Source organism: Hippocampus comes, unplaced genomic scaffold (assembly GCF_001891065.2).
Source record: "Hippocampus comes isolate QL1 unplaced genomic scaffold, H_comes_QL1_v1.1 scaffold123, whole genome shotgun sequence".
NCBI classification, from domain to species: Eukaryota; Metazoa; Chordata; class Actinopteri; order Syngnathiformes; family Syngnathidae; genus Hippocampus; species Hippocampus comes.
Genome location: NW_017804997.1, coordinates 1,328,842 through 1,344,001, shown reverse-complemented (window position 1 = coordinate 1,344,001; position 15,160 = coordinate 1,328,842). Strand labels below are relative to the sequence as shown.

At 41.6% G+C, this 15,160-nt stretch overlaps 1 protein-coding gene across 8 annotated transcripts in view; it reads left to right on the top strand.

The window, feature by feature from the left end:
• vav2 (vav 2 guanine nucleotide exchange factor) overlaps positions 1 to 14,941 on the top strand; it is a 144,338-nt gene extending 129,397 nt beyond the window's left edge. For 2 of the 8 annotated variants that reach the window (XM_019893775.1, XM_019893792.1), the window contains 19 exons: positions 1,794 to 1,862; positions 1,936 to 2,022; positions 3,745 to 3,833; positions 3,937 to 4,069; positions 4,398 to 4,412; positions 4,682 to 4,791; positions 4,916 to 5,017; positions 5,985 to 6,073; positions 6,423 to 6,436; positions 6,541 to 6,559; positions 6,739 to 6,866; positions 7,773 to 7,844; positions 7,920 to 7,981; positions 8,174 to 8,290; positions 8,536 to 8,623; positions 8,704 to 8,827; positions 10,246 to 10,332; positions 10,766 to 10,920; positions 12,906 to 14,941. In XM_019893775.1, the coding sequence (XP_019749334.1) occupies positions 1,794 to 1,862; positions 1,936 to 2,022; positions 3,745 to 3,833; positions 3,937 to 4,069; positions 4,398 to 4,412; positions 4,682 to 4,791; positions 4,916 to 5,017; positions 5,985 to 6,073; positions 6,423 to 6,436; positions 6,541 to 6,559; positions 6,739 to 6,866; positions 7,773 to 7,844; positions 7,920 to 7,981; positions 8,174 to 8,290; positions 8,536 to 8,623; positions 8,704 to 8,827; positions 10,246 to 10,332; positions 10,766 to 10,920; positions 12,906 to 12,953 (1,608 nt within the window). In that variant the 3' untranslated portion in view covers positions 12,954 to 14,941. The remainder of the gene's footprint in view (positions 1 to 1,793; positions 1,863 to 1,935; positions 2,023 to 3,744; positions 3,834 to 3,936; positions 4,070 to 4,397; positions 4,413 to 4,681; positions 4,792 to 4,915; positions 5,018 to 5,984; positions 6,074 to 6,422; positions 6,437 to 6,540; positions 6,560 to 6,738; positions 6,867 to 7,772; positions 7,845 to 7,919; positions 7,982 to 8,173; positions 8,291 to 8,535; positions 8,624 to 8,703; positions 8,828 to 10,245; positions 10,333 to 10,765; positions 10,921 to 12,905) is intronic. The other 6 variants (XM_019893808.1, XM_019893819.1, XM_019893783.1 and 3 more) reach the window with 5 other exon arrangements.
• The last annotated feature ends 219 nt before the right edge of the window (positions 14,942 to 15,160 follow it).

Genomic DNA, 15,160 nt, shown 5'->3' with positions numbered 1-15,160 from the left:
ACCAAGTCCAAGTCATGTCAAGTCACTCTATTTCTACTTTGGGTTCCATTTTTAGCATGCACATCATGATTGAAAATGTGGCCCAAAACAGCCCTGTATTTTGGTTTTGTAGATTCTCTATTTTGAAACCCTTGTCTTTACTTTTTTAACCCTTTCAGGGACAGCGGTTACTACAGTGGACAGCTGATCATGTTATTCAGTTATCATTATTGGCGCATGAAAGGGTTAATCACTAAGTGAGAGTGCGACCTCGGGAAATCAGAGGCCATGTTTGTTGTCATGTTCCTTGTCTCAATTTAAAGCAAACGGACTCAAATACAAGACTCAACGGTACCAAAATTAAACAACTAAAGCAAATTCATTTTTCACAATGTACAACAGCTCCTGAGTGGTCCAGTGACGTGCATTTTTCAAAGTACCCCACGGACCAAGAAGTACGGCACGCGTATGTGTTGCTATGCTACACAAGGGGGAAATACTACAAAGGAATTTTGTAGGTGTACCCAATGAAGCGTCGATTGTGTGAAAATTTCTGCATTTTCATAAGATACAAGGGTCATTAAATAAATAAGGTGATTTAAAAAAAAAGAAAATTTTTCCCACAGGTACAGATGACGACTGACAGAACCCTATCACTTCTAAGACAGATTTTTTTTTTTAATTTGAATATACCTGTAGTCTCCTAGTACTGTCACAGACTTTTCCCATCTGTGCAAAAGCTTCCATATTCACTCAGCGTCAAAATCTTTGGACTGATGTCTCAGCCAGTCGCTCACAACACTTTTCACTTCATCGTCACTTTCAAACTTCGTGCCAACTATTGCAAACTGCTGAGCCAGGTCAAGAAAGACAGAAAGAACAAATGCAGCGGTCATCAGTGAGAGGGAGTCATCTTGCAAGGCCTCACACAGCAGCCCAAACGGTGCAGACCATCAACAAGCTAGGCTGGGAACTCATCCTCCTTACAGCCTAGATCTTGCCCCTTCAGACTTTCACCTGATTCGTCCCTCAAAAGCATTCACGAGAGGCGCCAAGTTTGAAAATGACGCTGAAGTCACGAGTGTTGTGAGTGACTGGCAAAGAGATCACTCCAAATATTTTTACGCTTTAATATGGAAGTTTATGCACAGATGAGAAAAGTGTGTAACAGTGCTGGAGACTGTTGATTTTATTTTTATTTTTAAGTAAGCTTCTATCTATATTAGAAGTCCTTATCCCAAAAAATTCACCTTTTTAATTGAATGACCCTCATATAAATATCGAGAGAAAAGGTCCTATTCACATTTGCAATTGAGTTCTGCCTTTATAGTTCCTTTTTGACATCAGCAAGGGTATACTTGAATTTGTAAAAGTATAGTCTGTTGCACAACATCTGCTTTTCCACTCGCAATGATTTATTATGTCGAATTCTCATTGCAGCTCAACGGCATTTCATACATCATTGCAGCATTTAATTACTTCCCCCCCGGTGGAAGAGAAGAAAAGCGATTGCTGATCATAAAGATGTAGAATGCTTGTTTGTGGGGAAACCGCAGTCGCGTGGTTTTCTTGTTTCTGCAATTTCACAACTGGAATCTTCTTGCAACTCACCCCGATGTCTTCTTTTTAATGCAATGGATGTTGTCTCCATTATATTCTGGGCCGTATCAGTGTTGGTTCGATAATCAGAGTAAAGAGCTGCTGTACATCACAATCGGCAAAGCCCCTCTTGCCATGAGTGGCCAATATCATCTTGATTTTCACCATTGATGACAATAAAACGACATAACACAAAAACAACTCCTTCCGTCCAGGAACTTTTGAGTCACTCGACGGACCGACCAGAGAGGCAACAACTAAAGGAGGCACTGGAGGCTATGCAGGTGTGTGTTACATATATTTGTAATTGATTGTAAATCAGAAATTGACATTTTGGGGTTTTTTTTGCACTGTCAGGACTTGGCCATGTACATCAACGAGGTCAAGCGGGACAACGAGACACTGAAGAAAATAAGTGAATTCCAAAGTTCGATAGAAAATCTTGTAAGTATTTTCTCTTGGTTGTCATGCAGGTGGTTTAGTGGCAGTTCATTTATCAGCTTCCGAAGCATCACTGAACTTGACTTTATTTTTGAAGGTGCAGCGCGGCTCGCTAACTGATACATTTTCCGAAATGAGAGGAAAAGTAAACATTGACGTGGTTGTTTAATTTCACACTTGATAGCCATGCGGGCACTCCAGAAATATAACAACCTGAGCACAATTAATGAAAAAGGACAGACTGTTGTGGAACGCTGGTCGTCTTCTCAAACTTTGATATAATAAGAATCAGTGGCAATTGAAATACCGTATTTTCTGCACTGTAAGGCGCTTCGGATGAAAACATTTTTCTTATATAGGGCGCACTGCTTTATAAGGCGCATAGAACAGAAGCTACAATAGTGGCTGTGGTTGTGCTATGCATCCACTAGAAGGTGCTACGCTACAGGAATACAATACAATATAACTTTATTTATGTCGAGCATTTGATTGATTCAACAAAAAGGCACACAAACAGCATGGGTTCACATCCACAAGTGGCTCAATATCCTTCTTCCTTCGTTTAATCAGAAGTTAACCATCCATCCATCCATTTTCTGAACCCTTTTATCCTCACAAGGGTCACAGGAGGTGCTGGAGCATATCCCAGCTGTCTTCGGTCAGTAGGCGGGTGACACCTGAACCGGTTGCCAGCCAATCGCAGGGCACACAGAGACGAACAACAATCCGCGCTCACACTCACATCTAGGGACAATTTAGAGTGTTCAATCAGACTGCCATGCATGTTTTTGGAATGTGGGAGGAAACTGGAGTCCCCAGAGAAAACCCACGCAGGCCCGGGGAGAACATGCAAACTACACAGGAAGGCCGGAGCCGGGATCGAACCCACAACCTCTGCACTGTGATTCAACGCGCTAACCACTGGAACACCGGGCCGCCCAGTAGTTAACTATGCTGTTGGAATTATCTTCGTTTCAGTATGGCTGCGCAGAGCTCACAAAGTAGTTGTCTGTTTGTGTGTGTGTCAATTAGTGTCGGGCCGAACTCTTTTAGATTAAAATTGGTTCCTGCTAATAATCACCACAAGATGGCATTGGAACTCTAACAGGGAAACAACTCAATGGGGAATAAAAAGGGACTGCAACACCATATTCTGTATAAGGTGCAATGGGATTATCGGGCGCACTGTCAGCTTTTGGAAAAATTGAATGCTTTTAGGTGCACTTTATAGTGCGGAAAATACGATAATCTGTCAATCGATCATGAATCCTTCAACAGTTGAACTAAGAAGGCAATGTTTTAGGCCACATTTAATATTCTAAAACCGCAATCCAAGTGTAAAAATAAGTGAACCAATGTGTGACAAAAACATCTAAAACCAGATGCTTGCTGAACTAAAGTTTTGCACAAGAGACATAAAACCTGATGCTGTTTCGATCGCTAGTTATTCTGCAAATTTAGAGGTGATTGTATTTTTCCATTTTGTTACGCAACTTGAGGAACGTGGGGAAACTTCAATTTCAATTCCACTGGATTTTACCATACTGTTTAGTGTACTTGACTCGATATGAGGATGGAGTTGTAATGTATCCCAGCAGAGACTGGGTCATTTCTTCTCCCATCTATTTAGATTCTCACTGAGCCTCGTGTGCTTCTGAATTATTTATAGTCTCTCATTAGTTATAACAATCAGTGAATTGACCCTGAGTGTCTGTGTGACCTAAGCAGCAGGTGAAGCTGGTGGAATATGGGAGGCCAAAGATAGACGGAGAGCTTAAAGTCTGCTCCATCGTCAACCGTACCAAACAGGACCGGTGAGTCTCAGCGATGCCAAAAAGCAAGTTAAGAAGACAATCCATGAATGTGATGTGACGTCTCAAGGGAACATTGGCTCTTTGCTGTCATGTGTCTTTTCAGGTATATATTCCTGTTTGACAAAGTGGTCATTGTCTGCAAAAGGAAAGGTTATAGCTATGAGCTCAAAGAGATTATTGAACTGCAGTCGTATAAAATGTCCGATGACCCCATGAACAACAGAGACATGAAAAAGGTACGAGGTCAAATATGCAAATGGTAATATTTTTTTGTGTGTGGGGAAGGGAATGTAACATCATGACACAATCATGACAGCATTTATCTCAAGGCTGACGGCATCCTCATATCTCGAACTTAGAAAAAAGATGTGACGTGCTTAGTTGTGCTCATCCATGCTTGAGAAATCACGCGCCTTTAACAACATTGTTCATAAAAATGTACGATAGAGCAGACACGGCAGCTAGTCAAACATGGCCTTTTGGTTTTAATCTGCATGTGTCTGTCCATGTTGCATGTGTAACCGTGTCTTTTTTATGGTGTCTTTCTTTTTGCATGCTTACCAGTCAAGTGGAAAAATGGTAAGCTCAAGTGACTCTTTGGTTCACTCATCTTCTCGTGATGGCCTAGTTTCTGACAGCAGCGCTGGTGTTTTTGGGGCGCCGTGTGGCAAATGCACGCACCTTGCTCGTAATGGCTTTCAAGCTTTTTTCGTACACCAGCATTGCTAAAGCATGCCTCATTTACTTGGGGAAAAAATGGAGCGCCCAAACTTGAGTGCATGAGTTGAGGAGTGGAGATCACCTCGTCTTTGCGTCAATTGACATCGCTGCTCGTGTTTTGTCTCCAGTGGTCTTATGGCTTCTACCTGATCCACCTGCAAGGGAAGCAGGGCTTCCAGTTTTTTTGTAAAACAGAAGAAACAAAGAGGAAGTGGATGGAACAGTTTGAAATGGCCATGTGAGTAGTGGTTAAGGACACGTCGCTCAGTCCACATATACAGTTGGTGCATATCATCTTTGGCTGACTGACCTCACGCAATCATGTCTGTGTTCATTTGTTCTCGCGGCTATTGTTCTTCCAGGTCCAACATCAAACCGGACAGGGCCACGGCTAACCAGCATAACTTCCAAATGCACACGTTCGATAAGAACACCAACTGTCGAGCCTGCAAGATGCTACTGAGGTAAGCAGAACAACAAAAACTCAGCAAGACCATCCAAACCAATGACGAAGGCGTCGTTTTACTTCCCTGAAGTCGTGCAAATGACCACCGCGCAAGGACGTCGTGTAAAGTTAAATAGTGTACTTGTACCGCTCTGCATTGCTCCACTGTCAGCAACGTGAAGGTCAATGTAATGTTTGTCAAATAAGAATGGTTTAAAAAAAAAAATGTTTGCATGATGTGCATCTGCGATATAAGTAATGAAAAATGAAATTAGTTACCAAATAATTAATTATTGTTAAAAAAATGATCGCAATTAACATGACTGTTTTCATATTTTTGCGTTTCATCAAATCTCCATGAGCCAAAGCCAGCTGTGAAATAAACTTCTTATATCCACTTTCGGCACTTTGGGGAAATGAAGCGTTGGGTGACATGTTTCACTGAGGCTGACGTGATCCTTCCAAACACCGGCCGCCTTCATCTAAGAGTGTCGAAGCATCAATGGGGGATAACCCGTGTCCTGGAATCACCGTGTCTGCCTCTGTCACACCAGACTGAGCAGAGCAGAGTTGGCTTGGCTAAATTCCACTTTGCGTATTGACCCACAAATTTCATGGCTGGCCTGACCTAAATTCCCAGCCAGTGGAAAAAGGCTTGGACCAGTATTCTCACTCCCTGCTACATGCTAATTAACTCTGTGTCCCCACCGGTCTGCTTGTGATTTATGACACTCACGACTCAAGATGACAGTGTGTGATGAATGTGAGTGTTGAAAAGCAGCATGTTCTTGGAACTATATATTTTAGGGATAATCAAACGGAAAAGGGAATGTTTTCACATGGCTTTTACTGTAAACGAGCACCCATGTCAATTCCGATTCTGAAAACTATATTTATCCCCGCAGGGCAATTGTTGTTGCATGTCCGCAAAGTTCATTTAGACCATCGCGTATTAACTTGCATGCGTGTGTGTGTGTCTCCATTAGGGGCATCTTCTATCAGGGTTACTTTTGCTCACGGTGTGGAACTGGAGCCCACAAAGAGTGTCTGGAAGTGATCACCATCTGCAAAATCAGTATGTCTGTGTTATTATTTTGACAATCTAATATGTCCTCTCCTTCTGATTGGACTGATTTCATGGCTAAAATGTGGAAACATGACATTTGTGCAGTGAATTGGTCAAGAATTTTATTTATGTGGTTAAATAGTTTATCAAACTAGTTTTTTTATGAAAAACTATGCTCATGTTCTCATTTATTTCTGACCATGTCAATCGTTTATATTTCCTTCATTATTATTTATTTTGAAGTGGAACGGGGTCACTTGAGAAGTGCTTTAAAATGTAAATCCAAGCTATTATTTATTATTATTATCATTATTGCCCCCTTTATCTGACTTCCTCTTCCGCTTGCCTTTGCTTCCAGATCCTCTCGACTTGGTGAGTCGACGCACATTACTTTACATTTATGTATATTGGAAATTATGCATCAAGACTCAATGATAATTATCCTGTTGACCGTCTCGTTTATTTATCATTTGCAGGAACCTGGACTGTCCTCTGGTAAGTGCACTTAGTGTACACGCAGGCTCATGAGACAATAAACAAACCGAAGCATAGCTCTTTACTGCCATCTGGTGGGAGGAGCTATTTCCTCAACATCATCAAGCATGACCTCGCTATTCTTGTTCCATGTGACCAATATGATTCGCCCAAAATGTGCATGCTCGATGTGTTTTCAGGTCCCAAGATGGTAGCAGTGAGAAACTACCACGGTACACCGGCACCGCCGGGAAAGACAGCTCTGTCCTTTCAAACGGGAGACTACATCGAACTGCTGAAGGGGGACCCTGACACAGCATGGTGGGAGGTAAAGCCGGCACTTAGCGCTTTGTCGCCGAGGCCCAGCGTGGTATAACAGTGAATAGAAGTCGACACACGCCTGTTAAAATTCGAGGTTTTTGTGTTGTCTATTAAAAAGAGAGAGAGAGAGAGAGAGAGCGAGAGAGAAAGAAAGGCAAAATCGTTTCCACCCTAAAAGTGAACCTGTGCATTTCAAAATAAAACATTTGTTTTGGGATCATTATTTAGTTGTTTTTACTTCCCCTCTCGATAACATTTTAACTTATTTTCAAATGAGTTGGACGGGTTATACTGCAGCTCCTTTGAAAAAGGTTTTGTATTATTTTGACAAGAAGTCAGTGCATTCCAGTAACATTGCGTGTGTGCATCACTGGATTTGAAAAGTGGTACCGGTAAAGACATTTTCTTTGCGAATCGTGCTACTTGAGCTCCTTATCCAAAGGTGCTCACACAAATTTATCATGAATGGCAGCATATGTAGCAAGCACCCTTTATGTTCATTTATTTATTACTTTTTTTTTTAATGGCTGAAGGTATAATAAACAAATAATGTTTATAAAGGGCTCATCAATTGCTTGCTGTTTTTGCGCCTAAGAAATCCAAACGAAAAGGAGAAGCTATTTGTCATTGTCAAGCGTTGGTTCTCGTCTAAGAGCAGCCTCAGCAAAGAGGAGCAGGTTCACAACACATGATTTTTATTGTATTATTTTGCGGAACTCACATCAAAGGTCAACAGTCATCTACTGTACCTTATCTAAATTGTACTATTGTACTTTGAACTCCTTCCCAAGACAATGTTGTTGTTTTTTTTTTTTTAATTGACATAGATCAACATGTTTATTTCATTATTGCAGTTGTACTTGGCCATTTCAATATTTGGGTGTGTGAGCTACAGGTTATTATTGTCTTCCAGGGAAAGTTGATGCAAACACAGAAGAATGGCTTCTTCCCCAGTTCTTGTGTGAAACCTTACCTTGACCCAAAGGTAAGTCAGTCCCCGTTCAGCAACAGGTGAACTGTAAGCTTTCGGATCACTTCAATGTGTTCTGTTTTATGACAGCCCTTCCAGTCATTATCTAGCAGGCAGTCATCAAGGGATGCAGACTACTACGGCTATCCTTGGTAAGGCCCTTCAACTTGAAATTTGCCGTGTGTTCTGTCCGTTGTCAGCTCTATTCAGCGTGAACAAGCAAAGATGAAAAGTTTCACCGCGACTGTCAAAAGATGAATTACGACTTGACCGCTTGACGTTAACAGTTGTCAAGGTCGTTCAACTGTCATGACTCGGTGTTTGTTCCTCGCTCCTCTTTGTAGGTTTGCAGGAAACATGGAGCGCCAGCAGGCCGACAACCTCTTAAAATCCCACAGCAGCGGGACCTACCTCATCAGAGAGAGGACGGCCGAAGCAGAGAGGTTTGCCATCAGCATCAAGTGAGTTTGCCTTCATACAGAGGGGGGAACTTAGCACTCGAATGGCTTTCATTAACAACTGATTCAGACAATTCCAAGGCAGGTCTCTGCACATGTGTATCGTGTAGCCCCTGCAACTAACAGCTTGTAAATTGTGTTTTCGCTTGAATGCTGTCTTAATTACTAGTGGCGCAAAGTAACACGGTCATGATCAAGTTCACGCAGTCAGAGCAGGTGTGGAAACCAAGTCTCGTTTTGTCTCACAGATTTAACGATGAAGTGAAACACATAAAAGTCATTGAGAAAGACAGCTGGATTCACATCACCGAGGCCAAGAAGTTCGAGAGCCTTTTGGTAAAGATCAAACGCAAAAGATTACACATCTTGGAAGTACAACAAGCCGTGATGAATCGAATCAATGTGCTGCATAACAGGAGCTGGTGGAGTATTATCAGTCCCATTCACTCAAAGAGAGTTTCAAGCTGCTCGATACCACGTTGCGATACCCCTACAAGGCAAGGGAGCGCTCGTTAACAAGATCCAGCTGCCGCTCGCCAGGTAAGCGTTCTGGCAGTCGCACTGAGCCACACAACTGCTTATATGGATTGTGTCGTGGTTGCGGGGTTAAATAGCACTCACTGACAACGCAGGAATCCCAACAACTTTCGACATATTTCACAATCCAACAATTATTGGTCATCTTATGGATTTCTGGAAAACATATTTTCTGATAGTTGCTCTACTTTATTCTGCCAAGATGGCGAATTCACTTTCTTTTAACGCCGCTCAAACCCTCATCCATGCCTTCATGGCCTCCTGCGTTGACTATTGCAATAGCATCCTCTACGGTACAACCTCCAAACTCCTCAACAAACTACAGTACATTCAGAATGCCGCCGCCTGCCTACTCACCGACACCTGCACTCGAGATCACATCACCCCCGTCCTTAAAAACCTCCACTGGTTCCCCGTTCCCCAGCGGATCCAGTTTAAACTCCTCCTACATACCTATAAAGCCCTTCATAATCAGGCCCCCTTCTACCTCTCCGACCTTCTTCACCCACACACTCCTTCCCGCAACCTCCGCTCCTCAAAGACAAACCTCCTCGCCATCCCCGTGACCAGGCTCAGAACCTGGGGGGACCGAGCCTTCTCGGTCGCCGCCCCCACGCTCTGGAACGCTTGACCACAACACATCCGCAACTGTACTGACCTCCAATCCTTCAAATCATTTCTTAAAACTCACCTGTTCCGCAATGCTTTTAACACCTTTGAATCTCTATTACTCATTTCTGCTTTGTTTTTCTTCTTCTAAATGTGTTTGTTTTAAATCATGTATGCGTGGCTTTAAAATGTACATTTTATCCCGTGTTTTAAACTCTTGTAAAGTGTCTTTGAGTCCGATGAAAAGCGCTTTCAAAATTAAACGTATTATTATTATTACTATTATCTTTCATATCAAGGTGGGGGCCTCAAACTAGCGTCCGGCGGGATGCATTTGGCCCGCGGGCCGTGTGTTTGAGACCACCAAGTTAAAGGGTAGATGTGTTTCAGTAAAGCACACTTGTCCCTTCGCCATCTTGCGCACACACGTTACTTGTGTGCTAACTCGCGCATGCAAGAATCCTGGGGCGCGTGTGCGTGACACGTGTGCCATTTACTAAATTGCACATGTTGACATATCTCTCGAGAGGGATTAAGAGTCACGCGTGTGTGTTCTAACTCACGCGTGGGTGTAATTTTAAAAATCGGAAACATTTTTTTTTCTCACTACACAATGATTAATTGAACAAATAAACTGAGTAAAAGGCTGGACTTAAAAAAAAAAAAAAAAAAAAAAAAAAAACATAGTCCATGTGCATGGCTGTTTTCTCGCTGCTTTTTTGCCTCCGGCCGGCTCTGCATTCACCTCAGTACATTTCCCAACTTTATTTCCTTTGTTTTCCACCCCCTTTCCCTTTCTTTCCTCCTCTTAGCAGCCACCTGCGCCTCCTACAACTTCTCCTTCCTCAGTCCACAGGGCCTGAACTTCTCCTCGCAGAGCTCGGCTCCCTTTTGGTCAGGTACTCGCTTCCTTCTAACTCTGTCCCCCTTTATCTTGCTTCAGGTTGTCGCTTGCCACGTTGACCTGAAACATATTACTTCTGCTATGCTTTGTTCATTTTATTAATGAGACCCGTCTTCAGTCCTCCTTGGGTGATATTCCCTCATTAAATCAAGGAAAGAAAACCAATTTCCTCTCCTGAAATGAAACACTTTATTGTTTGGCTACATTAGGCCACACTGAACGTTTTTTTGCCACTCATTTTCAACACTAATTATTACCTCCATGTGCGCAGTATGAACTTTCACCTGTCAGCCAGAGATGGTCATCTTTAAAATTGAAAAATGATTAATAAGTTGAAATGTAACGTGCCACATTCAAAAATCCCCTCGGGAGGTGAAGTGTCGTGTAGGAATAAATGGAGCTGCGTTTTGTCTTTGTGCCATTTTCAGTGTTTACACCTCGCGTTGTGAGTACAGCGGTAGCCAGGTATAACTTTGCGGCAAGAGACATGAGAGAACTGTCGCTGCGGGAAGGAGACGTCGTAAAAATATACAGCAAGATCGGTGGCGACCAAGGATGGTGGAAAGGCGAGGCCAATGGACGGGTGAGTAAACCTCCGAAATCTTTACTGCTGCCGCGTTTATCTTTTTAATACACTGATATATGAATTTATAGATCACTCAATCGTAAAACATTTTGATGTACGGTAAGCTGGCTGTTTGGACCACAGTTTTCTGCCACATTTTTACGTGAATAAAGCTGGTAGGTACCAGCCACTCGCTTAGCTCCCAATTTGTTGGTCAGTAATTCTCAAACGTATACACGATGTACATACTTGGAAAAGCTCTCTTTTAGTTCCACCATCATGCGCAACAATAACATACAGCACAGTTGGTGCAAAAGGTCATCGAGAACAAGGCAACGCGTGTTGTTTTCATCATAAAAAGTGTATTGATTATTGTTGTGAGCCATTGTAACATTATACAGTTTGAAGTTGAACATGACCCCCCACTTAAAATATAAATAAAGACTGTACATGAATAACAAATCCAATAAAATAGTTTGCAAATAAAGGTCAAATAAAAAGTGTTCTGAACTAAATTCATGAAAACAAACAGTTCAAAAAGATTACATGATGAAATGTATTGCATTTAACCTTTTCAGGGACAGCAGTGACTACAGTGGACATCTTATCATGTTATCAGGTTACAGGGTGCATGAAAGGGTTACAAGTTAAATACAACTGAACTGTACTAAATGGACTGGACTGGATTTTAAGTAAAAAAATTAGAATACTAATAATTGAGGTCACTGTAGCATTTTACACAGTTTGAACATTTTATTCAATGATTCTTTTCGCACGTACAGAATGGTACATCCACTCCAAATACGAGTAGTAGAAGAAGAAGCGATACAATAAGCTTTGCTAACTCTTAGCTTATCTGGTAACTACATTACAGGGTGGTTGTAGACGATTATCCTCGTCATTTGTATTGGAGTAAATGACTTGAGAGACAGCTAGCTCCTGCTATTGGCCTTGTGGGGCACTTTTCTTTCTGCCCGTAGGTAGAATCTTCACAAAATATATTCCAGCAACAGAAGAAAAACGTTGCCCATATTGCAATTTAATTAGCAAATAATTGTCTCCAAAACACTTGGAGACAACACTAAAAAAAAAAAAAAAAAAAACGGTCTAGTGGAAAGAAAACCAAAAACTGATACACAATTGAGTATCCGTAAGGTTTTTGAATATTCATTCAAAATGATCCTGTTCTTGCACCTCTAGCACAACATACAATGGGCAGCACGGCTCGGGGGGGGTTAAGTAGTTGTCTCTCATAGTCGTCTCTCAACCCGAAGGTTGCGGGCTCGATTCTCAACCCTTTTGACCGTCTCGAAGAGTCCTTGGGCAGGATACTGAACCCCCAGTAGCGCCCGCCTTCAGAACGTAAAATGAGGGGGCCGTGCTTTGATTACCCAACGTAGAAACCACTTGACAAATGACAGGCCATTTATAACATATTAATCAGACATTTGTCCAACTTTTCATCAGTGGTCTCATTTAAAACCAAAGACTACTTTGTGGGAAATAAACAGTTACTCATTTTGCACTTTGAGTTCAAACAGTCACAATTGATTAGCAGAGTGAGCCATCCACTGTAATCAGTGGCATTCACTCACTCACTCACACGTTTATTCATTCATACCGAGTTGTTTTTCCAACAAACAAAATGAAATAATGATAATAGCTGTTTTTTTTTTTTTTTGAACATCCACATTAAGTGTTCAATATTCACCTCACTCACGCAACAAGTAGGGAAACTTTGTTGCTTAGCAACAGCTCAAGTAGCGCTCTGTGAGAAGCCTTAAAGGAAGATGGATGAGGCTGCTCCATCCGAGCATGCCGTGATATGAAAATAATGCAAATATCATTCCAGCATCATATATATGGGCGGCTGCATTCTGCTACTGCAATGATAATACATTCATCAAAAGATATGTAAAGACCAACTACTGGACCCGAATTTCTGTCACCCACACATGTCTGATGGAATTTGGATCTAAGTTTCTTTGGTTTTTGTCTTTCAGATTGGATGGTTTCCCTCAACATATGTGGATGAAGAAGGAGTCCAGTAAGGGCAGGATGTTGCCCACCTGGCACATTTTGAAACAGGAAAACAAACAAAAAAAAAATTAAAAATCAGGAAGCATCTTGTATGAATCTGCTGATCTCAGAGGAAAAGGCCTCGCTCTCTCCAGGAAAGTTGTTGTTGTTGTTGTTGATGATGCTTCTGCTGGATCGCAAGCACCTCGCCACCACCTCCCCCTGTCTTCAAGTATGCCTCAGCTTTGCTTGTTCTACAGGTTTCCCTCTTTCATTACTGTACAGATAAGAGAGGAAACGTCGCTCGCTCTGTGTTGGCCTCTGTGTTGGCCTCTGTGTGATTTTCCGAGGCTTTTATTTAACACGGCAAAAACAGACTATGGCTAGCTTTACTCTGAAAAAAAGGACTTGCGGACCTCTGCGAGGTGAAATAATTGTACAGTATAGATAATTTATTGAATAGAGATTATTATCATGACTATGGTAATTGTGGGGATTTAGCAACAGCAGATGATCTGCAAAGATCTGCAAAGAAAACTAAAACAAGGAGACAGAGAGAGAGAGAGAGAGAGAGAAAAAACAGATGTTCTTTTTTTCTTTTCACATTGACAGATTTTGCCTTAGTTGTCATGGTGATGCCTTGTGGGTTGACTCCAATGGAGTGAAAAGACTTTGTCGACTGGCTTGGCTTCTCATGCATGCATGTGTCCATGTGCAGCCCACACAACCACCAATGTACAGTTCGGTGCCTTTCAAAGACTTGATTTGAACCTCAACGTCAGCCAGTCAAGAACATTTAGCATCCCTAAAAAAGACGATTTGTAAACATGCAAAGGGGGAAAAAAACCCACAAAAAACAAACAAAAAAAACTCTTGAACAGAGGACTGAACTTGGCCGTTGAGTCATTGAACAAGGGGAAGAATTTAACTATGACTTGTCAGAATGCAATCGCAGAAATACAGTCAAAAGTGTTGTCTGTGGGGCAAACAATCACAGTTCGCATCATTTTTGCAATTTAGTGTCAGCACGATGTGAAGGGGGAAACAAGACCACTTCACTACGACAGCTCAAGTTTATTGGCATATTTTTTTAAACCCAACTGAACCAATTTTAGCCAGGTTTTACTCTGCACGGATTTTCTTTTGTATGCTGCCCTCTGGATTTTTTTTTTTTTTTTAATACAGATAGATGATCAGGTGACCAAAGGTGTTTGTTTCCAGTTGTCACTTGAGAAAATCCTCTTTGGCTGGTGCTGTGTCAAAGGCCGAGAATTAAAACTGCCATAAAAGAAGAGTGTTTTGTGTGCAAGAGTGTGTGTGTGTGTGTATGTGTGCTAATCATCTGTAATCTGCTCGCACTCAGAAAACAGTGTGGGGGTGTGATACAATGATAAGTGTTCCCATTTACCTCCAGTGATTGTTTCGCACTCTATGCATAGATCGACGGCCATGTGAGAGTGTAAATGACATCCATATTTCCTTACTGCTGTCCCCACGTATCACAATATTTTGTACTGCCACCTAATCACACATCATAAGATTTATTGACATAGACATGTCCATTCAAGTGGGGAAACAAATGAAATCTCATGATAAATGCTGAGCGCATATACCGTGCATTCAATAATTAATATTGGTCAAAACAACATTATTATTATTTATTATTTTTTTTATGTGTGTGCATCCAGCTCACTGAAAATGCTAACATGGATCAAATCAGCTGTGGAAGTTTTCAAGAACTTTTGACTGTTTATGTGTTACTGCAAAGGCACAGTTGATTTAAGTGTGTGTGTGTGTGTGGGGGGGGGGGGTGACAGGAGGGTCTCAGGCTGTCTTGAGTCAGCGGAGAGCTTCCTGTCGTCTATGTCCTGGACAAGAGCAGCCCAATGCATGTAGCTATTGATATTTCAACTCTTGTCAGTACATCCTGCAAAAAATATGTCAGTCATTGTGTACATTTTTGTTGAATGGTCGACTATTTCTCAATGAGGTCTGTCATGGAATAAATATTTCAAATGTTGGTTGTTTTTTAATGTTTTTTTTATTTTATTTATTTTTTACTGGAGCATATTTTGTGTAATGTTTGATGAACAGATTATTTGGCAGAGTCAAGGTGCCGTCTGCCACTGTAAGAAAAAAGGCTTCTGAAAAGAGGTGATTGGTTATTACCTGAGCAACTGTGATGTCATTTTAAGTTGACAGAAAGTTGCAAAATGGCCACCCCCTGAGATGGCTAAAA